The sequence below is a fragment of the Psammomys obesus genome, unplaced genomic scaffold (assembly GCF_907164565.1).
Source record: "Psammomys obesus unplaced genomic scaffold, mPsaObe1.curated_primary_1811, whole genome shotgun sequence".
NCBI classification, from domain to species: domain Eukaryota; kingdom Metazoa; phylum Chordata; class Mammalia; order Rodentia; family Muridae; genus Psammomys; species Psammomys obesus.
This window is the reverse complement of record NW_026596158.1, coordinates 1,172,385-1,190,366: the sequence shown is the minus strand read 5'-3', so window position 1 is coordinate 1,190,366 and position 17,982 is coordinate 1,172,385. Positions and strand designations below refer to the sequence as shown.

General features: G+C 54.0%; 1 protein-coding gene across 1 annotated transcript; it reads left to right on the top strand.

The window, feature by feature from the left end:
• The first annotated feature begins 320 nt into the window (after positions 1–320).
• Positions 321–17,668, top strand: Acp7 (acid phosphatase 7, tartrate resistant (putative)). Its single transcript, XM_055595033.1, has 12 exons — positions 321–543; positions 9,902–10,102; positions 10,433–10,615; positions 11,261–11,384; positions 11,603–11,665; positions 11,769–11,883; positions 11,956–12,063; positions 12,206–12,263; positions 12,339–12,406; positions 12,492–12,563; positions 15,172–15,309; positions 17,603–17,668. The coding sequence occupies exons 1-12, from the start codon at positions 426–428 to the stop codon at positions 17,666–17,668; spliced, it is 1,314 nt and encodes a 437-aa protein (XP_055451008.1). The 5' UTR covers positions 321–425.
• Positions 17,669–17,982: the final 314 nt, after the last annotated feature.

The window sequence follows — 17,982 nt, the reverse complement described above, 5'->3', positions numbered from 1 at the left end:
GCCCCCAGGCCCCTCCCCAGGAGCAGGGCCCGGGCTGGGAGGGTTCAAGCCCAGCTGCACCTCATGCTGGCCGTGCCATTGAGTCACCCGGTAGCTCAGTTTCCTATAGGTGACGGGCGGGCTTGGGGAGGGCTGTCGCCACCACCGCCTAGGAATGCCGCGAGGCCTCCCGGCGTTAGTGTGTGCAAAGCGCTGCAGCGCTCGAAGACCTCATTAATTATTCTCTCGCCGGCATCAGCTCCGCCACGCCCCTCACAGACTTCTCAGTCATTCGGCCTCCCTCCCCCACGGACACCCTGACAGACGGACGGGCAGACGGACGGACGGCCCTGCCTGGCATCGGTCCCTTCTCCAGCCTCCGTGGGACCCACCGACGGAGCCTGATCTCCTCCCTGTGTCCGACTCTCTTCCCGCCACCCCCCACCATGACCCCCTTCCTGGCACACTGGCTCTCCTGCTTGCTCCTGCTTTCCTCCCTGGGAGCCCAGGGGAACCCGCAATATCCTCGTGTTACCCCGGAGCAAGTCCATCTGTCCTACCCAGGTAAGCGTCCCTGACGTCCCCGCTCGGCTCCTGCTTCCTCCCTGAGGTCCTCTGTGGGAGAAGGGCGCAGGAAGGGTCCTAGAGGCTCAGGCCGGTGACTTGCCCCAGCGATGTGCCTCAGTGAAATGGGAGTTCAGCAGGCCTGTGCCTGTGGGGAAGGACGGCCTGGCCCGACTGCCCATCGCAAGCTGCTGGGCTGCAGCTCCGGGCTGCCTCGCTGTCCTACCTCAGGGCCTGACTTCTGCAATCAGTTGTGGAAAAAACCGGTTACTGAGGGAAGGGACAGCTAGTTTCCCCCCGGGCCACCTCTTTCTCCATTCCTCTCCTCTTCCTTCTGGCAGGAGAACGGACCCTCCCATCCCTTCCAGGTTTTGGAAATAGGTTCATGTAGCCCAGGCTGGCTTTGAGTTCTTGAACCTCCTGCCTCTGCCTCCCAAGTGCTTGTTGTAGTGTTTTGAGACTGTTTCTCACACTGTAGCCCAGGCTAGCCTGAAAGCCCCCTCTACCTTCAGTCTTAGGCTTTTAGGGGCTGGGATGGCAGGTCTGGGCCACTATGCCCTGCTTTTTTTTTCTTTTTCTTCTTTCCTCTCTTCCTTTCTGTCTTTCCTCTCCCTCTTTCTCCCCCTCTCTCTTTTCTTTTTGAGACCAGGTCTTAGGGACCGAACCTAAGGCCTGTGCCTGAGGGGCAGGCACCCCACCAGAGCCCTCAGACAGCTGTTTGTTTGTTTTTGTTTTTAATATCTAGTGTATTAAGACAGAGTCTCTCTCTAGAGCCCAGGCTAGCCTTGCATTCTCAATCCTCCTGCCTTAGCCTTCCGAATATCAGGACTTCAGGCATTTGATGGGAACTGAGTGAGGGACGGTAGTCCCGGTACTCAGAATATGAGGCCATAGAATTGGGAGATCAAAACCAGCTTTGGCTAATGAGAAAGTCTGAAGCCAGCCCGGGCTACAGGAGGCCTCAAAATAAAGAAATCCACTGGCTGTATTAGCTCACACCTGCATGCCCAGTACTTGAGAGGTAGGAGCAGGTGCATCCGTTCAAAGCCAGCCTTGGCTACATAGTGGGTTCCAGGCTAGCCCGGGCTACGTGAGACCCTGTTCTCAAAACAAAGCAAAAAGTAAAGGGGGGTGATGGGTACATGAACCCTCCGTGTCCAGACTTTCTGGGTTCAAATCCCAGGTTTGTTACTTACCTGCTAGGGAACACCTGGGTGCTGAGGGCTGGCGGAGTGACAGGAGGAGACCTGGGGGGGGGCGTGGGGTGCAGGGTGCTGTCTGTGGAGTCGCAGGACTCTGGGTGTAGAACCAAGTTATTCCACCAGAACTGACGGCCAACCTTAGGGAGATTTATGTGAGGGTTTTTTGTGTGTGTCATTGATTTGATGTGATTTTTAAAAAATTCAAGACAGCGGGTTTCACGACATTTTCTTTAGAATATTTGTTTTGTTTTGGTTCGGTTTTTGATTTTTAAGACAGGGTTTCTCTGTGTAGCCCTGGCTGTTCTGGACTCACTTTGTAGACCCGGCTGGCCTCGAACCAGATATCTGCCTGCCTCTGCCTCCCTGTGCTGGGAGCAAAGGTGTGCGCCACCACCACCAGGCTGGTTTTTTTTCTTTTATTACATGTGTTTATTTATTACATGTGTGGCTGTGCATGTGTGTGTAGGTCTAGGTCACAGGACAGCTCTCAGGAGTCAGTTTTCTCCTTTCATCATGGGAGTCCCAGGATGGAACTCAGGTCTCCGGACTTTGCAGCAAGCCCCTCTACCCGCTGAGCCATGACATTGTCATACATTTCTATCACATGACCTCCATGTTCTCCTCCCTCCCTCTCATGGGTCCTCTTCCTCCTCAGTCTCCCTCTGTGTTCACATGGACACACGTGCGTCTGCACGCCTGACGAGGTCTAGCTCCTTCATTAGAACATGAGCTGTTCGCTGTTCTTCATCTCCGCCATCCTCTCTCAGCCCTCCCTCTCAGACTGCTTCCTCTCCTCCACAGGCTCCCTTCCACCTTTGTGTTTTCAGATTTTATATATACAATATGTTATATATTATACAATAAATATATATTTAGCCCTGGATCCTACATATGAGGGAGATTGTGACCTCTCTCTCTCTCTCTCTTTATATCCTTTCACCATAAAAAGCGCAGGCTTGCTTTGAACTCACAATCCTCCTGCCTCAGCCTCCCAAGAGCTGCACTCAGAGGTGTGCACAATCGTACTTGGCTACATGCTATATACATATGTGTGTGTGTGAGAGAGAAGTATATCCATAGTTACCATGTTAAAAATGAAACTTAGGCCAAGTATAGTGGTGCACACTTTTAACCCCAGCACCCAGGAGGCAGAGGAACCCAGATCCCTGCGTCTGAGGCCAGCCTGTCTACATAGGAGGTTCCAAGACAGCTAGGGGCTATATCGTAAATGAGAGAGAGAGAAGAAGAAGAAGAAAATGAGAAAAGAAAGAAAAGGAAAACCTGATAGGTGGAAAGACACTCCTGTAATCTCAGCACTGGGAGGAGGCGGGAGGGGGATCAGGAGTGCATGGCTGTGCTCTGAGGCTCAGCAAGCTGAAGGCTGAGAAAAAGAAGGGGGAGGGGAGGGAGGGAAGTGGAGAGGAGTGGTGGAACCGCTGCCTGGCAGGTGTGCCTGCCTGGGTCCATCCCCAACAGCCGCCAAAGGCCAACTCTAAAAGAGAAGTGAACAGCAGCAAAGCCTTCCTGTGGGAATGTCATTTTTAGTGAATGGGAACTATGTTTTACCAAAAACAAACAAACAAACAAACAAAAAACCAAAGAAGTTAGTGAAGAACGCCATTGTTTTAGATGTGTTTTTTTTAAGTGTTATGTTTTATTTGTTTGTTAGTGTGTGTAGGGGTGCTGGAGGACAACTTGAGAGAGTGGGCTCTTTCCTTCTACTGTGTGGATCTGGGACTGAACTCAGGTCTTGAGGCTCGGCGGCAGCTGCCTTTACCCATGAGCCATCTCACCAGCCCCTATGTTCAAATCTCTCTAATTAAAAAAGTATATTGCTGAGTGTGCGTGTGTGTGGGTGTGTGTGTGTAGGTGTGTGCAGCAACACAGGTCAGTGAAGAGGGTGTCAATGACTTGCGTGTTTCCAAATCTCTTTCTGGACGTTTTGGGCTTCCTGCGGTGAGCATGGGGGTGAGCTCTCAGGAGCTGGCTGTCTCCCTCCAGCATGTGGGTCTGGAGGCTTGAATCCGGGTGGTCAGCTTGGTGGCCCGGGGGCTGTCTCGACCACCCATCCATCCCTTCACTGCCAGGCTGAGTTTCTGCTGGCGTCGCCACCTGTTCAGTCTGTCTAGATCTGCTGCTCCGGCGGTCGTGAGGAAGGAAGCGAGGCAGTTTCTGAGAATTGTGGCTCCTTTTCTTTGAAACTATCCCAAAATGTAACATAGGATGGTTTGGTGAGCTCAAGATCAGCCTGCACATTGTCTCGAAGATAATAAGAAAGAATAATAGTATTCGATCCCAGTACTCGGGAGGCAGAGGCAGGTGGATCTCCGAGTTCAAGGCCAGCCTGGTTACATAGTAAGGTCCAGACCAGCCAGACCTACACAGAGAAACCCTGTCTCTAAAATAATAATAATCATAACAACAACAATAACAGTAATAAATAATATAGGGAGACTCACTGAGCCAGAGCCTGGCTGTACATGATACACTCTGGAATGATGTTACTATATTAACAGAGTCCACTAGTCTTATTTAAAGCTTTTTCATTTATCTTAGTTTCCTTTTCTTTTTCCAGGTTAGTTTTTTTTCTTCAAAAATTGGCCACACTATACATTTTCATTCCCTGTTTATTTATTTATTTGTTTACTATTTTTCTTGTTTGGAGACGGTCTCACTGTGTAGCCTTAGGTGGCCTGCAAGTCCCTCTCTAGGCCAGGCTGGCCTCAGACTTACAGAAATCCACCTGCCTCTGCCCCCTAGGTGCTGGGATGAAGGGTGTGTACCATAGTGCCTGGTGGAATGCCTTATTTTATGTGTGTGGGTGTTTTTCCTGTGTGTCTCTGTGCACCATGTGTGTGGAGGCCAGGAGAGGGAGTCTGATTTCCCTCGAGCCAACACGTAGGTGCTGGGAATCGAACCCAGGTCTTCTGGAAGAGCAGCCAGTGATCTCGACTACGGAGCCAATGCTCCAAGGCTCTGACATCTTTTTAGCTGTTGTTGATTTGGTCTCACGAAGTTCAGACTGGCCTTGAACTCTCTGTGTAGCCGAGAAAGGTAAAATCTTAAGCAACAGGGTGGAATTATTAAAAACATTGAAAACTGAGGGGGCTGAAGAGGCAGCTCAGTGGTTAGGAGCGCTGGCTGCTCTTCCGGAGAATGTGGGTTCCGTTCTCAGCATCCACATGGCGGCTCACAACCATTTGTCACTCCAGTTCCAGGGGGTCCAGACCCCTCTTCTGACCTCCGTGGCCATCAAACACACATGTGGAGCACAGGCATGCATGCAGTCAAACACTAATGCACGAAGAATAAATCTACGAAGGGAAAATTGTAATTGAATCTTGGTAGAACACTTGCTGAGCTTACCCGGAGCCGGGGCTCACTCCCCAACCCAACAAAGAAAGGAAGAAAAAGGGAAGTGGAGCCGCAACCCCAGCTGCTCGGGAGGCTGAGGTCGGGGGAGGGGGGCTGCTGGGCTCAGAACCCTGACATCGGTCCACTGCAGTGAAGCCCGTGCAAAACCAAAAGGAAACCCAGGCATGGCGAGCCTGAGTTCCAGGCCATCCAGGGCTACTGAGTAAGACCTCGACCTCAACAAAACAAAAGCAAACTAAACAAAGGCAGGGAATGAACCCTGCCTGGCTCGGCTTGCTTAAGGGGCAGACCTTGCTCAAATGTCCCAAGGTCAGCAGTAATTTTAGTTGCAACCCAGAATCTCACCTCGGGTTTAGGGATGGTGGTTCCTTGTCTCCTGCTGCTGCCTTGTCTGGATCTATAGCCCAGGCTAGCCTCAAACTAGAACTCTTCCTGCCTGCTTCCTGAGTGCTGGGATCCCAGGGGCACACGCCCTCACACCCAGCCTTGATCTTTTGTGTGCCCTTTGTATCTTCTGAGTATCAGCCAGCTTTTTTGTAAAATATCACTATTGTGCGCCTCTTTAGTATTGTTCCAAGGTTAGTGCTAAGGTTGTATTTGGGAAAAGAAGATTGTAGCTGTGGTACCAGAGGGTCTGTGGTGTAGACACGCCTCATTGCTGCTGCTGGCAATGCTGACCCTGATTTATTGGCTGCTTAAGCCAATGCCTGCTGGGTCTATCCTCTGCGAAGCCTTTGTAGATAATGAATAGCTTAGGGAGAGATTGCTCAAGGAGATGTAAATCCTGTTTCTCTACAAATTTTCACCCACTGGTTTTAGCATCCATCCAGGGCTCCTGACTGCAGCAGTTTTTAGTGTTGTGCTAGCCTAATTGGGACTTCGTAATTTTCTTATTCCCTTTTTCCATATATATATGTAAAAAAAAAATGTTCTTTTGATGAGTACAAATGAAACTCAGCTTCCCACATGCTAGGCAAGGGCAATGTTGTTTAACTGTGGCCCCAGCCCCTCACTGGGGGATTCTAGGCAGGGGCTCTACCACTGAGCCACACCCCAGCCCCTCACTGGGGGATTCTAGGCAAAGGCTCTACCACTGAGCCACACCCCCAACCCCTCACTGGGGGATTCTAGGCAGGGGCTCTACCACTGAGCCACACCCCAGCCCCTCACTGGGAGATTCCAGGCAGGGGCTCTACCACTGAGCCACACTCCAGCCCCTTACTGGGAGATTCTAGGCAGGGGCTCTACCACTGAGCCATGATCTGAGCTGTTTCTTTCCATCTAATAGAAATTTTAGTGTTAGGAAGAGCTAGTCCCGTCCCTCCTCCTGCCTACTTCATTCATTCATTTAGTCAATAATTTCTTTCCACCACAGACTTGTGTATATATTTCTTTCATTCGCTGGGTGAAAATCCAGTACTATCATTGCTTATTGCTGTTCGCAGTGTTCTTAACCACTGAGCCATGTCTTCAGCCTCGGTCTGTTTTTCATTTTAGGGGTGTGTGTGTGTGTGTGTGTGTGTGTGAGAGAGAGAGAGAGAGAGAGAGAGAGAGAGCACGACTGTGGTATAACCCTGGAAGGTGCAGAAGCCCCTGTTCTCACCATTGTGCTAAGCCCCATTCCCACCCTCACCGACGCTCGCTCATCTCCCCGTACTCCATTTTTTTTAGCTCCCGGGGTACCCTTTCTGTATTTCCTTTGCACATGTGAGCAGTGGCCTTCGTAGCTCTGTATCCCTGTACTTCTAGGGCAGCTGACTGTGTGTTCTTTGTCCTGACACTCACTCTGTAGTCCAGGCTCATCTCAAACTCATGATCCTCCTGCCTCAGCTTCCCAAGTGGATGGGATTACAAGTGTGCACCAGCATGCCCAGGGCATATGTCTTCCTCCTGCCTTCCCTCCCACCTTCCCTCCATCACTATCTCCCCCTCCCTTCCGTCGCTTTATTTATTATTTGTTAATTTTGGTCAGGCTCTCCCGATTTCTCCCGATTTTGCTAGGCTGTCCTCAGACCCGCCCTCCTCCTGCCTTACAGACGTGCTCCACCATGCCTCGCTAAGTTGAGCTGCGTCTTCAGATCGTTGGTAGAAGAGTCTGTGTCTGCTGCAGCACCACTTGGTGTTTCTACTTGTTGCTGTTATTGTTGGATGTGGTGTTTAGAGATAGCTAACCTGGCGCTACGAGGCCTGGGCTGGCACTGAACTCATTACAGCTGTCCTCACCACCCGGGCTCCACGTGGTGTTTCTTCATGCTTGTGTGTGTAAGGGGGACACGCGTGGGTGTGGAGATGAGAGACAATCTGCAAGAGTCGATTTCTCTCCTTCCACCGTGGGCTCCTGGAATTGAACTCAGGTCCTTAAGCTTCACAGCAAGCGTTTTGCCGTCTTGAGACAGGGTCTCTCTGTGTAGCCCTGGCTGTCCTAGAGCTCTCTCTGTAGACCAGGCTGGCCTCGAACTCACAGAGATCGCCTGCCTCTGCTTCCTGAGTGCTGGGAGTTAAGGCGTGGGCCACCGCCACCCAGCCTACATGGTATTTTTAAAGCCTTGATTGTGTCGCTTGAGTCTTGATTTGAGAATCTAAAGCACAGCTTCCTCTTCTGGAACCCCTCTTGGTCTTGGGGTTCTTTCGCTTTTCAATAAAAGCTGTTTGCAAAAAGAAGGAAGGAAGAGAGAGAAAAAGAGAGAGAGAAGAGAGGAGAGTTAGAGGCTGTCGCTAAAGAACTTGACCTGTGATATAAAAGCCTCCGTGTAAATATTTGCTCTAGAGCCAGGCATGGTAACTTATGTTTTATCCCAGCTGAGGCAGGAGGAGGGTGGCAGGATCGAGCTCATTCTGGGCAACAGAACAAGTTCCAAGCTAATGTGCACTGCCGTGTGAGACCCTGTCCCTCTCTGCAGACAGGTGACCGGCACAGCTCCCTTCTGCCCATGGCCACCCTGGCTCCCTCCCTTTGTTACCCAGCTGCCCTCCAGGTGCCCACCTGGAGCTCTCCGGTGACATCATGAGCGTGTAATGTTGGCTGCAGGCTAGCACGGGTGAAGAAGAATCGGGACTTTGACTCAGCCCGTAATCCTCATTGTGTCATCCTCCCTGTGTCGGGCATTGTTGCTAGTTCTTTGCCTCCGGGCATCCCTCCCAGGCACCAAAGATGGCTGCCAGAGCATTCTCAGGATGCCAAAACAGAGCAAGCGCCGGTCACCTCCACACAAAGGCACAAGAGCGTAGTGTTCACCCAGAGCCTCCAGCACACTGTCAGTCACGTCCAGGTGACTCAGTGCTCAACCAGAGCTCTCCAAAGTAGCTATTGTGTTGCGACGTGTCTTTGTTTTGTCTTCATTTGTGTTAGTTTATTTAGTAATGCATTATAGGCTTCATAATGACATGTTCTTTTTTCTTTTACTTATCTATTTATTTTGCTTTTTTTCAGACAGGGTTTCTCTGTGTAGCCTAGGCTGCTCTGGAACTCATTCCGTAGACCAGGCTGGCCCTGAACTTACAGCTCCGCCTGCTTCTGCCTCCCAAGTGCTGGGCTTAAAGGCCTGTGCCACCGCTGACCAGCTCATAATGACATTTGTATATGCATATAATGTGCTTGGGTCGCACTCACGCGCCTCATTCTCTCTCCATTGGTACCCTTGCTCTTCTAACAAGCCCTTCCCCCACTTTTATATATCTTGTGTGTGCTCGCAGGCGCGTGTATGTGTGTGCATGCGTATGCATGTTTGTGTGGGGGTCCGACCCTGAGAGTTTCTTTAGGGTCATTTACAGTAGCCTGAGTTACACCACCGAAGACTAGATCCTTAGGGAAGGGCTGGGTCAGGGCTGGGTCAGGTCAGGGCTGGGCCTGGGTGTGAGTCCCTCTCTCCTCCATGTTTGATTGATTTATTTTTAAACAGAGCCTTGCTATGAAGCCCAGGTTAGCTCAAAATGTGTTACGTAGTTTGGGCTGGCCTAGAAATTCCAGTTATCCTGCCTCAGCCTCCGGAGTGCCGGTAAAGTGGGGCTAGGGAGGACCCAGGCCTTGTGCATGCTGGGAAGGCTGTCTGCACGATGAGCCCCAGCCCTCTCCTGAGATTTTAGTCTTCTCATTTTACGAGTGTGAGTGTTTTGCCTGCATGTATGTCTGTGAACCGTGTCAGATGCCCTGAGACCAGAAGAGGGCATCGGATCCCCCGGAACTGGAGTTACAGACAGTTGTCAGCTGCCCTGTGGGTGCTGGGAATCAAACTCAGGTCCTCTGGAAGACCAGCCAGAGCTCTTGACCACTGAGCCTGAATATTCTTATAACTTCGTTTGTTATTCTGCTCAAGTGGGTGGCAGACACACCCACGCCATAGTACACTCGGAGGTCCAAGGCCTTTGTTTTCAGACAGGGTCTCCCTGTGTAGACCCGGATGACTTGCAGTTCCCTGCTTAGGCTAGGCTGGCATCAGCCCACAGATTGCCTTCCTCTTTTAGGGCTGAAAATCGCCCAGCTCGGAGGACAGCTATGTGGGTCTTGGGGATGGAACTGGGGTCGTGAGAACCAACCCACTTTGGTAGCCTTTTTCTCTCCTCGGTATTTTCGACTCGGATTGGTTTTATTCCAGGACCTGGACCCCCGGGTGCAACCTGACAGTTGTATTCGTTGCATCCACGCCTCCTCAGAGCCTTGTAGGATAGAAAGCCCTATTCCGTCCACACGGGGCGACTGAGGCTCTGAGGCAAAGCCGCTCCCCGGGAAGCCAGCCACTCCGGTCTGTTGGCTGCTCAGGCCCTCTCTGCTGCCCCTCTCCCAGGTGAGCCCGGCGCCATGACGGTGACCTGGACCACGTGGGCGCCGGCCCGGTCCGAGGTGCAGTTCGGCACGCAGCTGTCGGGGCCGCTCCCGTTCCGCGCCCACGGCACCGCCAGCACCTTCGTGGACGGGGGAGCCCTGCGCCGCAAGCTCTACATTCACCGTGTGACGCTGCGGAAGCTGGTGCCGGGGGCCCAGTACGGTGAGAGGGCAGGGGCGGGGCGCTCGGCCACCTGAGGCCGAGGCTGGCCCATCTGCCACCCGGGGAGACCCTGACCCAGGCCTGTGACCCCAGCACTCGGGAGGAGGGAGAAAGAGTCAAGATTCCATGTCACCCTGGGCTGCATAGAAAGGTGGAGGCTAGCCTGGGCTACCTGAGATACTGTCACTAATAATAGTAATAGTGATGACGATGATGACCGTGAGTCCCTAGGTTTTCCTCCCTCTCCAGCGGCCTGAGGGCAGGGCCTGGTGGAAAGGCCCCGGTCCCTGCCTCCCCAGCTGACAGAGGTCTGTTTTCTTCTCTCCTCAGTTTACCGCTGTGGCAGCTCTCAGGGGTGGAGCCGGCGGTTTCGCTTCACAGCCTTGAAGAACGGGGTTCAGTGGAGCCCTCGCCTGGCTGTGTTTGGGGACATGGGGGCCGACAACCCCAAGGCCCTGCCCAGGCTGCGGAGGGACACCCAGCAGGGCCTGTTTGATGCGGTGCTCCATGTGGGTGAGGCACCGGCGAGGGGGCTCCTGGAGGCTGATGAACTGGGTGCCCGGCGGTCCAGTGCCAGGATGGGCTGGGGCCGGGGTGGTTCTAAAGGCCGGGCTTTGCGTTCCTGTTTATTATAATTAGAGGCAAGGCTCATCAAGAACACACAGACATGCTATAATAAATTAAGATGAATGTGCATGGGAGCATGTTTGTGATTGCAGGAGTGGAGGGCATGAGCGAGGCAGGAAGGTTGTCCAGAACTTAAAGCCAGCCAGAATGGCTCAGTGAGACCTTGTTTCAAAAAACAAGCTATGGGCTATGGGTGTGATTCAGTGGTAGAGCCCCTGCCTAGAATCCCCCAGTGAGGGGCTGGGGTGTGGCTCAATGGTAGAGCCCCTGCCTAGAATCCGCAGAGGGGGATTGGGGTGTAGAACCTCCCAGTTGCCTTGAGAAGTTCCTAGGTTCAGTCTCTAGCAATTAAAAAAACAGAGCTTGCTTAGCAAAATCAGCATCAAAGGAGACCCAGCTGTGTTCCGGGAGCGACCAAGATGGGCTGCTCTTACGAGAGTCTAGGAGGTAGGGCTCGGGGTCCACCAGGTCTTCATCCTGCCGAAAGCAGAGCCCGGCCCTCACCCTCTCCCATTCCCTACTATCCTCCAGGAGACTTTGCCTACAACATGGACCAGGATAACGCTCGAGTCGGGGACCGGTTCATGCGGCTCATTGAGCCAGTGGCCGCCAGCCTGCCCTACATGACATGCCCCGGGAACCATGAGCAGCGCTAGTGAGTGCGGCCTCGGGGGTGGGCAGAAGCCAGAGGGGCCCTGGTAGAACCTCACCTAAGTCCGTCTCGCTGCCGTGCCTCATCTGTCCTAGAACAGGAGGAGGTGAGGGGCGGGCTGGGAGCCCCGCTCTGGCTGAACCCGGAGAGGTAGGAGTAGGGGCTGCTGCATGCGAGTTCTCACCCCTGGTTCATTATAATCCATCCCCCCCCCCCCCCAGCAATTTCTCTAACTACAAGGCTCGCTTCAGCATGCCGGGAGACAACCAAGGCTTGTGGTACAGGTACCGTGGGGGGCGCGGGCCACTGGACTGGCTGCCCTGGAGGATGGGTGATGCAGACTCCCCATGGCTGACCCTGCTTGCCCTTTGCCCTTTGCCCCTGTAGCTGGGACCTGGGTCCTGCGCATATCATCTCGTTCTCCACGGAGGTGTATTTCTTTCTGCACTACGGCCGGCACCTGGTGGAGAGGCAGTTCCGCTGGCTGGAGCAGGACCTCCAGGTAGGCGCATGCGCGAGCCCCGCCACGGCCCCCCGGCCCGCCGCGCCCCCTCACCCTGCTGTCCCTCTCCAGAAAGCCAACAGGAATCGGGAGGCCCGACCGTGGATCATCACAATGGGCCACCGGCCCATGTACTGCTCCAACGCCGACCTGGACGACTGCACGAGGCACGAGAGCAGGGTGAGGCCCGTCCCTGGGAGGCAGTGAGACCCCGTGTGTGTGTGTGTGTGTGTGTGTGTGTGTGTGTGTGTGTGTGTGTGTGTGTGTAGGGGGGCGGGAGGGGGGCTGAAGCCTCTCTTCACCCCTCTGCTCGGCTCCCCAGGTCCGCAAAGGCCTCCAAGGCAAGCTCTTTGGGCTTGAAGACCTTTTCCATAAATACGGTGAGTGACCCTGGGGGAGGCCCCAGCCCCGCCTCTGTCCCTGCCGGAGCCTGAGCATCACCCTCTCCGCCTTAGGTGTGGACCTGGAGTTCTGGGCTCACGAACACTCCTACGAGCGACTGTGGCCAATTTACAACTACCAGGTGAGGCCCAAGGAGGACGGGTCGAGCCGGCTGATGTTCACGTGGCCAAACCGTCCCCAACCACCTGCCTTGTCCTTTCTGCCAGGTACTGAACGGCAGCCAGGAAAAGCCCTATACCAACCCTCGAGGCCCGGTTCACATCATCACAGGATCTGCGGTGAGCAGGTGGGAAGGGTCTAGCCTAGGCACTCGAGGCTTGATGGTGGCCATTGCGTTCTGAGCTGGGAGACTGGGTGCTGCTGATGGAGTGTCCATCAGACAGACGGGGAAACCGAGGCTGGGGTCGGAGACAGGGCGAGTAAAACATGGTGGCCGGAAGCCCTGTGTGCTGGTCCACGAGACCGTAGCCCCAAACCTGAACAGGGCCACAGGGGTGGCTCAGTGAGCCACTGTCTCAACCCCACGCCTGATGAGCTGAGATCAAGTCCGGGGACCCAGAGGAAGAGAACAACATGCACGCTCGCCCACGCACTCACACACTGAATAAATGTAATTCATGTTATTAATAATAATGATGATAATAACACTAATAAACCACAAAGCAAAGCTAGCCATCCTTGGCTGTCTGGACTTAGCACTTGGAAAGTGGAGGCAGGAGGATTGGGAATTCACGGTCAACCTTGGCTACATAGCAAATCTGAGACCTTGGTGGGCTGAGACCCGGACAAACAATGGGCTGGAGAGAGGCCCAGTGGTTCAGGGTCTGCTGCTTTCCAGAGGACCAGAGTTCAGTCAGGCCGCTGTGAGCTGACTAACATACACACACTCAGGAAGGGAGGGAGGGAGGGAGGGAACAAAGAAACAATGGGTGAGCTTTGGGGTTCATTCACTATAAAGTTCTTTCTCTCTCTAAGACATGGTCTCTCCATGTAGCCCAAGCCCTCGGTCATTCAGTCTCATCTCCCAAATTCTAGGATTTCACTGTGCACCCACCTGGCCTGGCTGCGGGTTACTTTTTAAGCTGATTGTTTGTTTGTGTCTTGAGCCAGACAGGTTCTCACTGTGTAGCCCAGGCTGGCCTCAAACTCACAGAGATCCACCTGCCTCTGCCTCCCCAGTGCTGGGATCAAAGGCGTGCGCCACCAGGCCCGGCTTCAAGCTGATGGTTACAAACGGTTAAAAGTACCTTTAAAGCCATCCAGAAAAACCAGAACCAAGCAGCGCAGAGGGCAGGAGGGAGCGGCACGGCCCACGCCCTCCTCTGTCTTGCCTGCAGTCTTACGTCCCTTTTTGAACATGCTTTGCTTTAATGTAGTTAGTGTACATACGTGTGCAGGGCCACGCGGGCACAGCCCGTGTGCGGCACTTGAAGGGGGCAGTCAGTGCTCTCCTTCTCCCATGTGGCTCTGGACTCGGGTCCGCAGGCCTGGTGACAGGTGTCTTTACCCATAGAGCCACCTACCTCACCAGCTGTCATGACCGTTAAGATAGTTCTCTGCACACGAAGGGGTAATTGTTTAGACAGCGACATGAGGGACCCGCCCACTTTTTAAAAAATGGCTTCGGCCACCCTCGACAGCCTCGGGTTTTAAGTGCCTGGTCCTCGGCCCCCGGAAACCTGCGGCTTCGTTTGTCAGTTTCGTTACTGTCTTCACTTTCGGCCTTCCTGAGACAAAGCTGGCCATTGCTGGCCTGGGGCTCACCACCTTCTGCCTCGGCCCGTCAGCTGCTGCCATGTTCTGTGGTTCCACCGCTCTCTAAGGACCGGGACATTCCCGCCCACGGGTGACGGGTGACAGTTAATTACTCCTCCCAATCCAGGGTGCAGAGCTGCGAATTTTGCATACAGTTTCTCTTTCTCTCTGCTGGAATTTCCTGCCTTCGTGCCCTCGCCAGCCTAGGCACTGTTTTATTCCTTTAACCCACTCATTAATCTTGGGACCAGCTCATGTAGTCTGGGCTGGTCTGGAACTTGGTATCTTGTCACTGTACCGTTCAAGCTGACCTCAAGCTTTTAAATTAATCTTTATTTATTATTGTATTTTACGTGTATAGGTGTTTCCCCCGAGCGTGTGCATGCAGTGCCTGGTGGGGGGTCAAAATGGGGGTGCGGAACCTCTATAGCTGAAGTTACATACAGATTGTTGTGAGCTGCCGTGTGTTCGTGTGTGTGTGTGTGTCTGTGTGTCTGTGTGTGTCTGTGTGTTGGGAACAAAAGCCAGGCCCTCGGCAGGAGCAGCATCTTAGCCACCGAGCCACCTCTCTAGCCCTGACCTTGAACTTTCGGTCTCCTGCCTCTAACCTCGAGGTGCTGGGCTGGGATTACAAAGCCTGCACCACTGTGCCGGGTTTCCTGTTGTGCGTGCTAGGCCCATTCCATCAGCTGTGCGACAGCCCAGCCCACTGCATTGATTTCTGTCTTTTTTCTTATTCATTTGTTTATTTTTGTCTAGGGGTGCCTGTGGGCCAGGGCTCACCCGTGGCTGTCAGAGGTCAGCATGTTAGAGCTCTCTTGTTTCACTGTGCGGGTTCTGGGGCCCAAACTCGTGCTGTCCATCACAGAAGCGAGCGCCTTCATCCGCTGGGCCGCCTTCCCAGTCGCTGGCTTAGTTTCCAGGCAGGGTCTCCCTCTGTAATCCAGGTTGGTCTGGACCGGCCTGTGTAGACCAGGCTGACCTTGAGCTCAGTGATCCTCTTGTATCTGCCTCCCAAATGCTAGGACTAAAGGTTTGTTTGCAAGTGGCATCCTCTTAGAGCTTGGCCAGATGTGTATTTTCCTGCTGCCTGTGTGTCCCGAGCTGATCTGTCTGTCTGACCGTCCGCAGGGCTGTGAGGAGCTGCTGACTCCCTTCGTCAGGAAACCGAGACACTGGAGCGCCATACGAGTGAAGGAGTATGGGTACACGAGGCTCCACATCCTGAACGGCACGCACATGCACATCCAGCAGGTGTCCGATGACCAGGTCTGTCGGGGCTGCTGGGCTGCAGACCAAGAGGCCTGGCCCGGGGTGTGCGGGAGCTGGGTGGTTAAAGTAAATCAAGCCGGTGACACACGCCTTCAGTCCCAGAACTTGAGAGACAGAGGCAGACAGATGTCTGAGTTAAAGTTCAGCGAAGCATCTTCCACAACAGCCAGAGCTACACGGGAAAACCCTGTCTTGAAAACGAAAAGCAAAACAAAACAAATCAATAGACAGTGATGTGGGTGTGGGGTGCATAGCTATAACCCCATCACTTGAAAAACTGAGGTAGAGGGACTGGGGTCATGGCTCAGTGGTAGAACCCCTTCCCAACATGTGTGAGGCCCTAGGTTCAACCCCCGCCCCCCGTCCCCCCGCCCCAGCTCTGAAAAAGAAGAACAAAACAAACAAAATAAAAATAGAAAGAGTTGGGAGGTTGAGGCCATTAGACCTAGACTTTCTTAGACTTTAAGGCCAAAAGGACTACATAGGGTGACTATGAGCCCGAAAGAGGGGAAAAAAAGCGTTCTAAAATTGGAAAGCAGGGTTCAAATCCTGCCTCGGCTTCCTACCACTCACAAGACCCAGAGTCACTTCTCTGACCTCTTTGATCTTCAGCTTTCATATCTGTGAGATGGGGTCAAGCAGAGCTTCTGACTCACAGGGTGGTGTGGCCGTGTACTGACCTCCGTAGCGTGCTGAGAACAGCCTGGTAGTGGGAGGTCAGGGAAGTGTTAACCGTCAGCTGGCTGATGGGAGTGAGGAGACGCAAGTGCGGTGGACCTGAAGACTAACAGTCCAGTTTCTGCCTCGTGTGTGCGTGTGTGTGTGTGTGTGTGCGCGCATGAATATATTCATACAGTGTGTATAGGTCTGTGCATCCATACACACACGTGGAGGCAGAAGAGTGTGGTCAGCTGACTTGCTCCATCACTCCCCAGTGATTCCTTTGAGGCAGGGTCTCTCCCTGAGCCCGAGGCTGCAGCCTTGGCTAATCTGGTGGTCAACAAACCCCAGCATCCTCCTTCTCTACTGCCCTTAGAGACTGGGTAACAGGCACAAACAGGATAATGGGCTTTTCGCTTGGGTTCTCAGACCCCAAATCCAGTCTTCATGATTTTGCTCCTAACTGCTGGGGGCTAGCTCTGTAGTCCCACCCTGGGCTTTTGGGCGGTGCTGGGGATCTGAACTCTGGTCCTCATGCTTGAGCAGCAAGATCTCTACCCACTGAGCCGTGCCCCCAGCTCCTCACTGTGGTTTTAGAAATCAGAACAAGCTAGGTGTGGTGATGGAACTTGCATGGCAGGAGGATCAGAGAACACAAGTTCAAGACCAGCCTGGGCTTTGTAGCTAGACAGTGTCTCAAAAAGAAAAGGGGGAAACAACACACCAAAGGAACACAAAAGTTAGAGCTTAGTGGCTCTGCTGTGCTCCAGGCGGGGGTTAGATTGCCTTGTTCTTCGTGTAAGCAATTACCCCTTACAGCGTGACCCCCACAGGGACGGGCTTCCTTCCGTGGCATAGATGAGGGGACCCAGGCCCGGATCGGGAAGATGGCATAGATGAGGGGACCCAGGCCCGGATCGGGAAGATGGTTCTCCCAGGGTCACACCGGTTCCCGGCCCATAGGCCACATTTGCACCACCAGCATGGACCGAGCATGCACACACTGCGTGACACAGCTGTGTAACAGGCTTCTGGTGCCCTGGCCTCTGTTGTCACGTGGCCCCGTAGCCACCCTAGTGTTCCCTCTGTCCCAGATAGCGCGGCTGCTGAGCGCTTAGGGCAAGCTAGGTGCCGAGAACACCGGGGTACAGGCACTTGAGGACATAGTGGATGAGCTGGGTACCGGGCTCAGTTCACAGAGCACTCGCCTAGGGAGCATGACGCCCGGGTCGGACCCCAGCGCCACATCAACGGCGGCTCACGCCTGAAAGCCCAGCTGTGAACCACGCCACGACTGGCTCCGTCTCCACTTTTCTGTTTTGGTTTTTCAAGACAGGGTTTCTCTGTGTAGCCCTGGTTGTCCTGGAGCTCACTCTGTAGACCAGGCTGGTCTCGAACTCACAGAGATCCCCCTGCCCCTGCCTCCTGAGTACAGGGGATTAAAGGTGTGCACCACCATGCACGGCCCTCGTCTTGACTTTTCCAATGAGGGAAACTGAGGCTCAGAGAGATGTAGCAACTTGACCAGGGTCATCCAGCCTTTGAGGCGGTGATGGGATTTGAACCAGGCCAGCTGGCTCCGCAGGCCGGGCCTTCCATCCTCACCGACTGTCGTTTCTGACTTTCACAGGATGGGAAGATTGTGGATGACGTCTGGATCGTCCGACCTTTGCTTGGCCGGATGATGTACCACTGAGACCGGGCTCCCTCATGAAGACGGTTGGCTGCCATGACCACGGCAGCATCCTGGCCTGGGTGGGGAGTCGGGGCAGGACCCTGCTCCCACCATCGGAAGCCCGAGGCCAGACAGCTCTCGCCTCCTGGAGAGGTAGGGGCCGGGCTGGCCGGAGAGGGAGGGCAGGCATGTGGGCCCCAGCAGGCCTGCACTCTGCCAGCATCCCCCCTCCCGCCCGCTCTGACAGGGCAGGGGACCCGTGCGCCTCAGAATAAAGAGGCTTACAGCGTGGTTGCCTGGACTCAAACTCCCAGTAGGCCATGTGTCCTTTGCCC